A 15637-nucleotide genomic window follows, 5' to 3' on the forward strand; every position below is an offset into this window, starting at 1 on the left:
CTAATGATGTTTAACTCATTTTGGCACGCTCTCAAATGAAGTTTATTTAAAATGAAGTTTATTTAAACATCACCCTGACCTATTTGTGTACACAAATACCCATGCTTCCTTTGGAGAAAAAAATCCAGTTTATGGTCCAAGCTAGCATTGTTCAAAGCAGTTATAAATAACACAATTCCTTCAGCGTGGATATTGCATCTCCTGAGTTACCTTGTATGCTTGACCCTCATTTCCATGTTTCCCTAACCAATGAGGACTTTGAACGGTCACCCAGTCTTGTGTTTCTTTTATGCTTACTCGCGGTTATTTGATATTTGTCTCCGCTTTTTTCCATCACTTCCTGGATTTTTTTGGGTTTTGGAAATCGTTCCTAGCATCTATCCCTCATTCTGTTAATTGCCTTACTTTTGGAGAAGTAAAAGTGGTAATTGCAATGACCACCCCATCATGCTAATGGCGTCAGTCGGTTTTGTATTGCTCATTGAAAAATGTGGCTACATCTGAAACTGGTACGAGAGAAGGACTAGAAAGTGGGTGCGATTTGTGGATTTGGACAGGTAGAGTTTAAATTCCTATAAACACATGATACTCTGATCTTAAGTCATGCGGTTCTTTGCACCTTCTTAGCCATGATGCATCACATCGGCCTTGTTCCCCCCTCGCCCCCCAATAGTTATTTACTCAAATGGTCTACTGATCTAAAGATGGTGAGTAATTGTGTAGCAACATGCTAAGGTTTGTGGAATTTTGCAAAATGCTACCTTACTTGGGATTTTCAGCTATGTTTAAGCCTTTCTTCACTAATTGTAGATCAGTGCCCCAGATCTCCGAGTTCTTTTTTTTATTTTTATTTTTGTATTTTTTTTATTTTTTTTTACGTAGCTCAAAATTATAAGCTTTGAGGGAGGAAGTAAGCTAAACTAAATATTGTAGCTCATGTTACGCTACAGGGGGAGTCCCCTTTCATAACCCCCTTTAGTTTTACACCATTGGGTGAACGCCGTAATCCGCTTCTTGCAAGAAGCGGAACTTTAACTGGTGGGGCCTTCACTTTGTAATAAAGAGATACGATCCTCCACATTAGGAATAATTCTTCTCTCTGATGTTTTTCGTTACATCTTTAGGTTTTGTGGTACAGAGGTACCCCAGTTCCCAACGTCGGCAGTGCTGGCCACACCCTCTCGCCTTGCTTTTTACATGTAGTAGGCGCAAACCCAGAAATAGGCTAAAGATGAACAGATCTTCAGAACTAAAAATGACGGCTGCTCACAGACATAGTTGTAAGACTACAAGCTCATGTTTATTATAGTCCTGTTTTCTTCATTTGAGGGCGGTGCTTGTTTTAAGCTTCTTTTGGTAGTGCGCTGGCTAGTTTTTGCCTTCTTTCTTAGTGAAAGTGTGGTGTTGGATTTCAGACATTGACTATGCTTGCTTCTCTGTTTTAGTGAGTGACACTTTGGATTAAAGCAGCTGGGTGACCTCTTTCGGTCCAGGTTCAACATGGCTAGCAGCCATTCATATTGACAGCTCCAATAGCTCTCGCGTTGTTGAGACCTATTGGCTTTGCCAATGTCTGTTTTATTTTTTTTCCACTAGTGTAATACCTGCCAGTTTTTGTCAACATGCAACTTCAAACCTAACCAGTCTACTTTGTAATTTGCAGCTACTAACCCCTGTGGAGCCCAGAATGGTGGCTGTTCGCACTTGTGTTTGATGTCTCCTATGGAGCCTTACTATCGGTGTGCGTGCCCAACCGGTGTACGTCTTCTGGAGAATGGAAAAACCTGTAAAGATGGTGAGTTTCCCAGGTCTTGTGAGCATAAAAATTATCTTTAGTTAGATGTTTGTTTATTGGGGCGCTTAATTGCACATATTAACTGTGTGAATAAATGTACGCATTGCCACTCACTCCGCTTTGTGCAGACTTGGATTTCGAACACACCGCAAAAGAGGGAACAGTTAATGGTGAACACATTTGCTGGCAAGATACGTTTGAAATATATGGAACTCACGGGGTTAAGAATTGAGATGATTATTTTATTTTTAAAAAGATGCAGAATGACACGGAATCTTTACACACGTCGCAGAAGAACCAGGATAAATTCTTCAATATAGTGAGGTATATCTTTATTGTATGTGCTTAATATTAAAGACTATACAAATTGAGCTAAAAGGAAAGCGTTCATGAAACCAATTATTAATAAATATATAACATTTGAGTGATTGTCAAAGTACCTTCGAGTGCAAGCAGCATTGTTACAGTAGATAGATATTGGAGAGTAAAAAAGCAGTTGCAAACAGTCCTCCAAGTGGGCTGGTCATAGTATAATTTAACTAGTTATGATGAGATTAACGGTGATCCGTTTCTATATAACCGTTCTTTTTAAAGATGCTGGGCTTGTGTTTTAGCGTGTTATATGAGAAACTTATTTGAGGGACTTGACTTCCTCAGTCGTTGTTTAGGGTCCTGAACCTGCTGTAGGCGCGATTAATGAATCTTTTCAAACTGTCATTTAAGGTCATTTTTTCTGGATGTAATGCCACTACGATGCTCTGCCGGCAGGCCTGAACTCCCAATTTGTTCCTCTCAGCCCTTAGTTTTAATTTGTGCGAGCCCATCATTTCTGGGCAGACGCAGAATACATGCTCCAAGGATTCATCTGATGTGTCACAATTTATGCATTTAATTTCCTCTGATGGCCACCACCAGTGAGCTAAATGTTTAAAAGAGTGCCACTTGCCCAGTCTGAGCACCATAAATCTTAGTCTTAAGTGCAAAGAATATGTGCAAGCAAGATATACCGATGTAGAAGTCAGCTGATATGAGTTGATTACAGCCCATGCATGCTTGCGTTTAGCTAGAGTTGCTCTGTCTTCTTAATATAAAGAGTTGGATTTGTTTCTTTATACTTAGTTTAAAAGCATTTTCACTTGGGTTTAGGTCCTACAGTTCACTCGCGGACAATTGCAACATACAGTCCTAAAAAAAAGGGCGATGTGACTCGCCTGGTCCCCTGGAACTAATGTCTGTCCATAACAGGGACTCCAGCAAACACTCTGGCCTGTCTCAGCTTGTGGCATAAGTTAAAGAAAGAGCCGGCACTTAACGTTTGATGGTTGAGGAGGCCAAGCTCCAATCTGACCTGGGCGGCAGACTATTTTATAGATATTTGTTACATGTTAGTTCAGCGCAATGCTGAGCTTACCCAATAGAATTTTGGATCTGTAGGATAAGGCTATCGTAGCTCACATGACTTCAAGCATTGGAAGTAGACTTGGACCTGTTGGCTTTCTTGAAAGTTTGGATAAGCTAACTTGAACGGTCATGGCTTTTGTAGCTATTTTTCCCCAGTGCTTAACAAAGGCGCCCTTCCCATCAATGTGGATCCCCGGGTACTTCTTTCTGTTCTGCTGTAATCCCGAGATTACTGTATGTCCAACTACCTCCTCAGAACCTTTTCATGCCAAAAGTTACCACTTGTGTCCTCTTTAAGTTAACCTCCAAGTTATTCTTGATTGTATAACTGTATAATTGATTTAACAGCCGTTGCAACCAGACCCTCGTGAAGGTAAAGCAAGCGACCTAGTCAGCTTATAGGAGGTTGTTAATCTCGACTCCACCATTCTTTGGAGGGTGACTGTTTACTGTGTTGAGTATCAGTGGAAGGTCAGCTATAAACAAGTTGGAAAGAAGGGGAGCTAGCAAACATCCCTACTTAACTCCCTGTGATGTGGGTATTTTTCTTGATAGATACAAGCCGTCCCCGAGCTTGACTTGGATCCAGGTATTGGTATGCAATTGGAGGAATACCTCAAGGAGTTTAGCTGAAATTCCCTTTTTTGATCGCTTAGCCCAAAGTGACTCCCTCGGCACATTATCAAAGGCTGTTTTGTAGTCCACAAAGCAGCAGTGTAGTAATGTGGACAAGGTTTTTGCTATATCAATACAAATTGATAGGGCCAATAGGTTGGTCAGTGTACCTGACTTTGCTATGAAACCGGTTTGGTTTCTTGGGATCAATCTTTTTTGACCAACCCACTGTCTCAGATCCTCTAGGAGAAGGCTGGCGAAGTATTTGGCTTCATTGTTAAGTAAGGCTATCAGCCTATAGTGCTGTGGGCTAATCAAGAACCACACTTGTAGATTGGATGAATTAGCGCCCCACACCAAGGTCCAGTATAATTGCACTCCAGAGGGTGTAGTCAAAGAGGGTTAACTGGTTGGCCCAGAATGAGATGGTTAAAAAAGACCCTGTGGCAGGTCATTTGGCCCTGATATTCCCTCTGATCTTGCCTTAGATATTATTTTGACCAGCCTATTTTACGTAAGGAGGATTTCTACACATGGGGATTGCTCAAGATCTTGTGATGGGGGTTATTATTCTAGTCAATAGGTGACTGTTTCATTCTCCTGCGTGGAGGTGACTGGTCAAAACTTTTACCCATTCTTGTTCTGAAATGTTTGCGCTGCCCAAGCCGGTGTACCCGTTTATTTGCCTGTTCACCAGCTCCCAGAAATTCCCTAAACTGGGGTTTTTAATTGCGGAAATGAGTGCACCAGAACTGCTGGAGATGTTGTTTCTTTGTGTGGCATTCCAGTCTATCATTTGTTTGTGCTATTTTGTAAGCTATCATTGACTCTGTAGTCATTGGGTTCAATCGACTATTCGGAGGGCTTTGTTCCGAATTTTCTATAACACCGTGGTTTGTGTAGAAGTATTGTTGTGTTTTACGTGAACATGTTGGTGAGCTGGCTTTTAGAATTCTCTAAGAAGTGGAGTACAAAAATTAAGCCAGCCATTTAATGGGGAACTGGTCGTCGGGTTAACATGTAGAATGAGTGGTTTGCCCTCTTTCATGATGATGATGGTGGTGCTGATGGCAGAGTTGGATTTTAATCGCTTTAGATTTTCTGAGTGAATACCTTAGCTTTTGATGATTCGTGGAGTAGGTTTTGAGGCAATGGTGGTAATCTGTGGGCAGTGATCACTCGAAATATGCGAAAATACTGTAATTTTCAATAATGTAAATAATTCAGCATTTCAAATGGAATTGTTTGGGTAGGAGCACCAGTTTGTCCAGGTTCATTTTGGCGGGGTGTTTAGTGGAAACCTGTCCATTAAGATGAAGCCCACACTAAGAAGCTGTAAAACCAAGAGTTCACCTAGGTTGCAGCGCAGTTGGCCCTTTGTTTTGCTTGAACCGTAAATCCATATGGAAGGATTAGGGGAAGACTTTCTAAATCCTTGGGGGGGTCCCTTGAAAGAGGTTGGTGTTTAAGTCTCCTGTGAGCAGACAGTCTACTTGAGGAAAGTCTCCGACCAGGCCGTATGGAATTGCAATTAGCCAGTTTAGCCGCTCCAGTTTGCACTATGCCTAAGAATCAACAAGGGGCGATGCTGTCTCCACGTTTTGATGTTGATTCCAACCGTTAGCTCTCTTGAAAAAATATTGGTTCGATGTTACTCTTTAGTCTGCATGAAGTGTATATGGATAAGCCCCCACTAGAGCAACCACATTTGTGATCTCTGGCTGCCATTTCCAGCATTCGATAAATCCGGTTATGGGCTGACTTTGAGAGGCCTATGTTTCCTGTATAGCAAGGAGATCGTAGCCTGAAAAAAAGTTGAGTAGCTCTGGAGAGACTATTTTATGTTGGAGGCCTCTGATATTCAAGGAACACAGGACCGGAGAGAGCTACAACGGGAATTAAGTTGAGTTTGACAGTTTTGATTGTGAAATGTTAGTGACCACTTAGGGTAAAGTTAATTCGAGCAGCTTTTGTTGAGACACGTTGTCGGTTCAGGCTAAACCGCAAGAAGACAGGGCTGCTGGTAGCCAGCTCAAGTCTGACTTGGTATGCAAAGTTCGAGATGTAGTCGTGGCTTTTCTTTTGGAACTACGTGGCTTTGAGCACTATGGTATTGGGCACAGTTTGTTTGTGCATCGCTCAGGTGTTTCGTGTAAGTTTACCAGCGTCGTTTGTGGAGTTACCTGTGTGATTGGAAAGCCTGGTTCTCTATACGAGCGGTTTTTGATTCCCCATGCCTTAAAAGGCTCTGTGCTAGCCTGGAGAGTTTGTACCCAGGTAGGAGAGTTAAATGTTACCAATGTAGCTTCTGAGGGTTGTCAACCTATAGGAAGGAGGAATTCTATGTACTTGCTGGCATGTGTTTCCAGAGTACCGAAGCCAGGTATAGCTTTTTGTAATTTGAGGATGTTGCTCCTGTTTAGGATGTCTAGCCTAATAGTAACTTGACTTTTGCAGAATCAGCGAGGACATCCTGTTGCTGGGCACTTGTCTTTATTAAATCAAGATTTTCTGCAGGTGGCCTTAATCTAATTCCAGGTCTGTGCGTGCTTTTTTCTCCTAGCTCTGGGAAGGCAGGCTTGTTGGGCTTGTTAGTTTGTTTACACAGCCGACAGCCCACCTTGTGCAGAGGTCAAGGGTGTGGCTTGCTGCACATTGAGGGGACCGCTCTGCTCGTGTAGTTCGCTATGTATGTCGGATAAGCATGGGCGAATTTTGCGGATCTCGCGTTCGCGAATTTTGCGGATTTGCGAATTCGCAATCCGCAAAATCCGCGAATTTGCGGATTTTTTTTTTTGTGTTCGCCCGTGTTTCTGCCAGTTCGCGAGGGTTTTTACAATTTCGCAATTTGCGAACTTACCTGTCGGGTCGCAAGTTTTGCGAACTTGTTGTTTCTACGTGTCCAGCCTGTTTGGGACACTCTTCTTCATCACTGCCACTCTCTGTCACCACTGCCACTCTCTGACTACTCATGCCACCCTCTGGCCCACCCATGCCACCCTCTGTTTCATCACCACACCCTCTGGTTGTCCAGTGTACATTATTTTCGGAAAAGCAAAGCACACCTTCCCTGCCTCAAGTGACCTGAATTAATTTGGGGCTGATTAATGTGTCACAGAATATTTTTTTAGCTGGCACCTGCTTCCTTAGTGCGCCCTGATTAGTGATCTTTTGCACTTGCTAAGTGCTTTCATTGTTGCAAAATTAGTTACAACACCTGCCCTGCCCCAACTGACAATAATGAATTAGGGGCTGATTAATGGATTTTAACTTCCAGCCTGGCTCCTGCTTGTCTCCCTTAGCTGTAATTCAGGACCTTTGTGGCATATGTGTAACTATTCTGAGGTTCAGAGCAGGGTCACATAATAGTTGCAACTGGCAACTGAACTCTGGAGGGGCCCCTCAGGAAGCACTACAGGAAATGGCTACTAATGATGAGCCTGAACTTTTGAACCTGGCAAGTACTTTCAGTTTTGCTAAGATCGTATTTCTGCAATTTAGCACTTATTCGCGGGGCGCGAAGTTGTACTGGGAAGCCGCGAACTCACGCGAACAGTGCGAGCAGTGCGAGCAAAATTCGCGGATTTGCGGATTTTGCGGGAGATTCGCGAATCTCGCGGATTGCGGATTTCCCGAAAATCCGCAAAATCCGCGAGCGGAACGGATTTTCCGCCCATACCTAATGTCGGAGGCGCTTATAATCTGTGGATGTAGCTGTTATGCCCTCTCCTTGATGATGCTATGAGCCTGTTCCGTATTTGTTGTAAACAGATGGTACAGTTTATGGGGGACAGAAGCAATTTTTGAGATGGGTTTTTTTAGTTGCTTGTGTAATCTTTTCTTTTGCCTGTTACTGAGCGGTCGTGGAGATTGTGATTTGGCATATAAAGTGAAGTTCACTACTGAGGGCTGGCTAATGTCCTTGTTTTGGTGAACTGACTGAGCTGAGACATTCCCGACTTGAGGGCTCAGTGGTGAGTTTGCCTGACCGTGAAGTTTAAATGGTGAGACTTGCCCATTGAATGTGGTCTTGAGCACCGCGTTGGTGGTTGCCACAGGATTTGTTGTCTGACACTGATCCGAAGGCACCTGACTGCATTTTTTTTGTGGCCGGTGCAAATAGGGTGTAATAGGTGGCTCATGTTTCTAATGCTCACTTTTTCCTGCGGCTCTTGCCAAACACTTTACTTCATCCAGAACATTGTTAAGGAATATCAGGAGAGATAACAAACTATAATTGGTGAACCACAGCAAACGAACGGAACCAGGTTTGAGGTTGATTGTGCCCTTACTATTAACTTGTTCAGATTTTGCACCTTGCTGTCAATTACCTGCCGTAAATATGGCTATGGTGTTCAAGAGGTCCACTTGTATATCTAGTATGTCCAAGTGATAATTTAGTGCCAGAACGGTTGTTTGGAGTGTTTGCAGCAATTGAGACCATACCACTGATGTAAAAGCTAATTGGGGCTGGATTAAGGTTCCTGTTTGGTGGATCGTATGAATTGGCATGAGACTGTTTCGGGGCGGGTAAACAGTTATCTCGACTTTAGCTGTGGAGGTCTTACCCCTGGTGACTCCGACCTGTGGAGAGGGTAAGTACTAGCCACTGCTCCTGGTAATTTTTTAATGGAGTCTAAGAGGGTGGAGGCTCGCTGGGGGGCCTGGTGGGCCACAAAAGTTTGTTGGTATATTAAAGACGTTTTCCCTTGTTTCACTTGCTTATTTGCTGTCTTGGGTTGTTGACGAAACTGGATCATGCACAGAGGGTTCGTCTTGGTTTTGTGAAGGTATTCGCAGTGGGCTCTGGCATGTCCAGGGTATTTTCGGGTGACTTCTTTGAAATGTCTGTGAGTCCTACTGTGCCTAACTTGGATTTTCTATGCCTTTTCAAACCTGGGGTGGCCCTTCTTGTTTGTCCGGATTGCATTTCTTTTCTTGTGTTAGCCTTTAAGGCGCCGCCACACCTACCCACCGACTATGGGTCCTCTTTAACATCCAGGGGGGCGGGCACTAATTAACTTGACCGTTGCACCCTCATGTGAGGGTTCGGAGGGCATTCCAGGGCATCCTGATGTCACCTTTCATCCTTTTTTACTTTCTTCACTTCTTGGCCCTAACCCTAAACCACAGGGGCCCAGAGGATCCCAAGCTCGAGGCCACTGAGCTTGATACTGTGTCCCTCTGCCCGTTCTGTCAACTCCAGAGTGCGTCAGCACTAAGATGACCAAAAGGTGCACCATAATCGGCTAGGTGCAGGGTGCTGGTATACGAGTGGGTGCTGGTATGCTGAAGCTGTTGAGCACAGGGCACAAGAAAAGAGGAGCTGAAAGAGGAGCTGAAACAAATAGCTGAGGCAACTGGGATGGTATGGGTGCGTGACTGCACTACTGATAGTCAAGATTATTGGTGATTGGTTGTTGAATATGTTGCCCCCACCCCCCTTTTCCTGGGGGCCTTTGAAGTACGTATGTAAAAATAACAGCCTAAGCTATTTGTTTCAATTAATGGTTAAAAACGCTTTATAAATGTTACAAGTTATTTTGAGAGGTTTTACCAGCTGCTCGTTAGAAGTGAGCTTTGCTGTACCTACGCACACCAAATACTTGTGAAGTCCATTTGTAAAAAGTCTAGGTATCAAAATCAATGTCAAACTCGCACTGACCATCCAAGTGACAACCGTGGTCGGAACCTGCGTGGGCTTGCTGAGGCAGATAAGGAAACTATCACCCCTCCTGTCATTTTCCGCTATGCGGACGGTGGTGACAGCATTGCTCTTGTCGCAACTGGATCATGGCAATGCGCTTTACATTGGACTACCGGAAAAGTTGCTAGGCAAACTACAAGTTGCAATGAATGATGCAGCCAGGCGGGTCTTCAAGCTCCCCAGACGCTCGCGGAATACCCCCCTGCTGCAAAAACTTCACTGGCTCCCTGTCAAACAGAGGGCTAGGTTCAAGGGCCTCTGTATCGCCCACAAGGCCCTACATGGACAAGTCCCAAGATGCATCAAAGAGAGACTGGGGAAGTACGTCTCCAGTCTCACCCTCCAGGCCAACCAGCCTCCCCACGGTTTAACCACACGACTAAAGGAGGGCGAGCATTTTTTGCCCTCAACCTGCAACTCTGGAATAAGTTACTGGGCCACATGTGGTTAGAAAACCCCCTCCTCCCTTTATGAAAAAAACTGAAGACCCTCCTTTTCACCGAGGCCTGGGCATAACGCAGAGTTATCAGGGGCTTACCTTCACACTAGGTGGCTGGCTGTGACTACTCTCTCAGTGCTTGGAGACCTGCCGGTATTAAGCGCTTTATAAATTGCAATTAACATATTTATATAGATATATGTACTTTATTGTTGAATGTTGAAATGCTGTATTCTCGTTTTGACATTAGTCTTTTTATTGCAGGCTAAAATGTTTGCTGCGATCTGTCTTGGACAGTTAAAGATTACTGGTTCAAGCAATTATAAGTCGATGACCATCTACCTTTCCTGTTCGGCGTTCTTGTGATCAGTATGATACTGCATGCTACGGTGTAGCGCTACTTGACATTTTGAATGCATGGTTTGGTTTTGCTACGTAGAGTGCTAGAGTTTGTTGTATATTATTGTTTGAGGCTCAGCATTGAAAGTTTTGTGTTATGGTTTGAATGCATGGAGTGGGTCTGCAGTGTTATTTATCTGAATATGAACTTCAGTGCATGAGATTGCTTTACTGATTACTCAATCCATTGCCCTGTAAAGTTTGGTTAGGTTTACAGTGTTAATGTTTTAGATTCAGATTACTCCCCTGTGCACGTTATGTTTGCATGCATACTCTTTTCGTGCTGGAGAGCCTTATGAAGTGTTGCTGTTGTGTAGATTGTGAGTTCAACAAATCATCTGGCTTTTTAATTTAGAATGTTCTAAATGTAGGATTAGCTTACAGCCTGGGTTTGCATTGTAGGACAGCAATTGGGGCTATTAGGATTCTTTATTGCGTCATTTGGGTTTGCGGTGTTGTCGCTTGTGATTTTTTTCTGTTATTTAATGGTGCTTAGTTAGTGAAATCCTATATCCTAAAAATAGAGTGCAATTGTTTTTACTGGAGAACATTTGGTAACCTTCAGATTGGTGTCAGTTGCTTAGGATGAGAAGGGGTTAGAAGTTTATGATGTGTGTTTTGAATGGAGTGAATTTATATTGTAGAATGCTGTGGGTGTTAGATGTTTTGAAATGGTTGTGATAAGTATAGGAGATGGTGACGTGAAGCCTATTTAGTCTTTATTCATGCCACGTAGTTGCTCATGAGGTCAGTCATGTCCTCTATGAAAGCATTACTCATCTTGGTTTCCTGTTACCTCGTAGACTTATTTACTTAGTTTTAACATTTAACTTAAAATAGAAATGTTTAATTATCCTTTTTCTTCTTTTTAAAGTGGGTTGAATTTTGATCTCAGATTGCAACAGTTTTTTTCCCATTAATCATTTTTATGCCGAGCCTAGTGGCAGCGTGCATGCGCTGCTCGCCCTGTGAGGCATGCTGTATTGAGTATGGAATACAAGCTCCACCCATTGCGCCGCTCATCTTTTCAAAAGACTCCTATTACCGTCCCTCCTAAATCGTTGCTTTTCATTGGTAAAAAGGCTTACTAGTCCCTCCTTGTCTGCATTGGTAACCTTCCAGAAGGACTGGAGCTTTTCCATTCATTAAATCTTTATTTCGGTTAAAATAACCATAAAAGAATACAATTCATTAAAAGTATTAATATATACATCAAGTGCTAGTACATCAGGTGCTAGAAATCTGAACAAAGATAATTGAAGTACACAGTATTACTGGGCCGTTAGAATATGCCAAAACAAAGGGAAAACACGGGGAACCAGGTTTACAGTCAGTTAAAAGTTCAGAACATCAAAAAGAAAATACATATTTACATGAAGGAAAAGTTAATACATTGTATATATTAAAACACAAAAAAATAGTTATGGAAGCATCAGGGAACATGTTACAAAGGAGGGTTCAGGCTAGATTAGGTGGGGCTACTATAGTACAAATGCATTTTGTTTCATTGTGCTCACAATTGTCACAAAAGCTAAAATATTATTACATTTTGAGTCCGTTTTTCTTCCTCACTATCGCAACTGCAAGAAGGAACCTACTCAACTAAATACTATAGTCTGAGAAGTATCACCTTTGAATACTCTTTCGCCATCTGTAATTTTCCGAAAGCCTAGGAGAAGGCAGATTGGTTTGATCCACTTTTTAGGTCTCGCCTGTCGATGCGCATGCGCATCGAGCAAGCGAGACTATAGGGGCTCATCAACTCTTTATCTAACTGCAAGGAATCGTGGCGATTCCTTGCAGTGCCCGTGACTTTTAAGGTCAATGCGCATGCGCATTAAGCTTATGCGCATGCGCATTGACCTTAAAAGTCACGGGCGCGTGCACGTCCGTGTTTGTTTACCCTTGCCTACTCTCTCTCTCCCCTCTCCGCCCCCGTTCCGCCCCCTCCCCTTCCCGCCGTGTCGCATTTCTCCTCCCCCCTCCCCTCTCTTCCCTAAGGCTTGTTTGTTTATTTTACCCGCCGTGTCTCTGCTGCTTCCCCCTGTCCTGTCTCTCCTCCTCTCTCTCTCTATACCCTCCCCCTCCTCCCCACCACTCCCATCAAGTCCCTCTGGCCCTTCCCTCCTCCCCGGACCCCTCCTACCCTGCCCCCTCCACCCTTTCTTGTTTTTATCCTGTCAGTTGTCTTCCTTGCCCATGTCTGGGGTAATGGAGAGTCTCTGGAGACCCGTGACGCAAGACCAGCAGAGTTGAGGCAAGTGTCCAGCCAGCAAGTTCTTTGAAAGAGGAACGGACCGTTAATAGACCCAGCCACCCCGGCTATACTGCCTCCGCCGGTCTGTGAAACTCCAGCCTGGCTCCGTCACGCTACAGGGCCGTCGCCACACTTAGTTGCGGGGTCCACCTCTTCATGCGCCCGCAACAGAAACGGAACAAGGCCGCGTCAATAAGCCCATATCACTACGCAGGTGCTCACATCACCAGACACTGCTCCGTCCTCCATTGCCACTACTTAAGGACTCCGATTTTCAAAGGGGCCAGTCAAATAAGGAACCAACAATGCCTCACTGTCTAGGGGTAGGTCCACCGCCAGCCAAGCGAGTGTAGGCACAGAGTGCGCCAGCGACAGCAGACCGGAGGGGTACACTTGACCACAAGCGCTCCCGGCACTTCCTTCCCTGCACTTGTCAATGGTTATCGAGTGTGGTCTCTTAAATATCCAGGGCACGTCTATGAACAGTTGAGGCCATGCAAGATATACACAGCAATCTCTCCTCAAAGCCTGGGGCTGGACTGTGAGCAATACAGGATCAGACCAGGACAGCGCTCGCCTCCTTAGGCTCCTATGTCTTCACCACCGCTCCCGGGTCACACACGATATCTCTTCACGGGGTGCAGGCCACCACCTAGGCTTCACGCTGCGTCCCCGCTCTCCAGCCGCCTTGGTCACAATATCCTCCCGTCTCTGGCCGAACGGAAGCAGCGAACGCCAGCGCCAAGCCTCCGCCACCTCACACATACCGGGACAGGGCCTCCCCAGCCACCGCACATCGCGTCACGCCGCCCAGCCCCTTGAACAACAGTGGGCCGGGGATTCGCGGCCTAGTCCGTCTCCTCCCGCTGCAATTTAGCACTTTACCGCGGGACCAGCACTCCCCAGGGTCACCAAAATATCTCCGGCAGTCCTGCGGCTATTTTCTATCGCACATGCACCTCAGCGGCATGATAATTAATCGGATATGTGCATGAATTCGGCGGAGCTCCGGGTCTAGGTGGCCATTGCGTTCCCGAGAAAGTTCCGCCCCCCTGTATGCCTTAATTTACTGTTGTACAACTCTATAATTTACCCAGCCACGATTAACGTCACTCAAAAGAGACCACAATGCAACACTAGTGGTTTACAAGCCTATGTGAGATACATAAGAAGCCAAGTAATTGAACGTATGCTACATAGAAACTGCAACATAACTGACTTATATACCTCAAATGTCCAACACAAATACCACCAGTCAACATTTTCAAAACCTGCGAGTGTAGGCACAGAGTGCGCCAGCGACAGCAGACCGGAGGGGTACACTTGACCACAAGCGCTCCCGGCACTTCCTTCCCTGCACTTGTCAATGGTTATCGAGTGTGGTCTCTTAAATATCCAGGGCACGTCTATGAACAGTTGAGGCCATGCAAGATATACACAGCAATCTCTCCTCAAAGCCTGGGGCTGGACTGTGAGCAATACAGGATCAGACCAGGACAGCGCTCGCCTCCTTAGGCTCCTATGTCTTCACCACCGCTCCCGGGTCACACACGATATCTCTTCACGGGGTGCAGGCCACCACCTAGGCTTCACGCTGCGTCCCCGCTCTCCAGCCGCCTTGGTCACAATATCCTCCCGTCTCTGGCCGAACGGAAGCAGCGAACGCCAGCGCCAAGCCTCCGCCACCTCACACATACCGGGACAGGGCCTCCCCAGCCACCGCACATCGCGTCACGCCGCCCAGCCCCTTGAACAACAGTGGGCCGGGGATTCGCGGCCTAGTCCGTCTCCTCCCGCTGCAATTTAGCACAATTTCACGTGTATTTGTGTTCACTGAAATCAACCCCCCCCCCCTCCCATACTGGGATTTGTGTATAATAAACATGCATTTTTTTCCATAACCACACTTTGCCTGTGATTGTTGCTTACACCGCTCCCCGGTTATGTTCCGGGGGGGGGGGGAGCTGTCTAATGCTTTTCAGCCCCCAGTGAACACAAAGGGCGTCCCATTCCTTCCCTTACTGCAGACGCTCCCTCGTGCTGCTCCTGGCTCCCTCCCTGCCGCCCAGTGGTCCTGCTCCGGGGGTCTGGTGGGCGGGGTGTCTTTGTCCAGGCGGCAGCAGGGCCGGACTCCCTGTGAATTAAAGAAACAGCCCCCGGGTCCTGTTTCCCACACTGGCGTGATTCACACTCCCATCAAGTCCCTCTGGCCCTTCCCTCCTCCCCGGACCCCTCCTCCCCTGCCCCCTCCACCCTTTCTTGTTTTTATCCTGTCAGTTGTCGTAAAGTCACGCCGTCATTTTCGTAGGTCTGCTTTGCATCAGTGTTTAGCGCTTCATTCCCTCGAGGACACATCGAATCGCATGTCACGCCGTCATTTTCGTAGGTCTGCTTTGCATCAGTGTTTAGCGCTTCATTCCCTCGAGGACACATCGAATCGCATGCTCTGCAATAGTCTTCTTTACCTCTATATTAAAACTATCGCCGCATGTGAGACGAACTCGTCAAGGTTATTGAATTAGTTCAGTCATATCTAGCGGAGCAAGATGCCTTAGTTGCCTCATGGCGCTAGAGACAGAACTGTAACAGAGGGGCGACGCGCTATGGAATTCTTTTTATACTTGAGCCTCAATTATGTATGAGCCCATAGACGGCACAATTTCACGTGTATTTGTGTTCACTGAAATCCACCCCCCCCCTCCCATCCTGGGATTTGTGTATAATAAACATGCATTTTTTTCCATAACCACACTTTGCCTGTGATTGTTGCTTACACCGCTCCCCGGTTATGTTCCGGGGGGGGGAGCTGTCTAATGCTTTTCAGCCCCCAGTGAACACAAAGGGCGTCCCATTCCTTCCCTTACTGCAGACGCTCCCTCGTGCTGCTCCTGGCTCCCTCCCTGCCGCCCAGTGGTCCTGCTCCGGGGGTCTGGTGGGCGGGGTGTCTTTGTCCAGGCGGCAGCAGGGCCGGACTCCCTGTGAATGAAAGAAACAGCCCCCGGGTCCGGTTTCCCACACTGGCGT

General features: G+C 45.8%; 1 protein-coding gene across 1 annotated transcript in view; it reads left to right on the forward strand.

The window, feature by feature from the left end:
* The window catches only part of LRP6 (LDL receptor related protein 6), a 1045411-nt gene that overhangs the window by 223773 nt on the left and 806001 nt on the right, over positions 1-15637 (forward strand). Inside the window, exon 5 of the mRNA XM_086952928.1 lies at positions 1664-1795. Within this exon, the coding sequence (XP_086809054.1) occupies positions 1664-1795 (132 nt within the window). The remainder of the gene's footprint in view (positions 1-1663; positions 1796-15637) is intronic.

Source organism: Lissotriton vulgaris, chromosome 1_2 (assembly GCF_964263255.1).
Source record: "Lissotriton vulgaris chromosome 1_2, aLisVul1.2, whole genome shotgun sequence".
NCBI classification, from domain to species: domain Eukaryota; kingdom Metazoa; phylum Chordata; class Amphibia; order Caudata; family Salamandridae; genus Lissotriton; species Lissotriton vulgaris.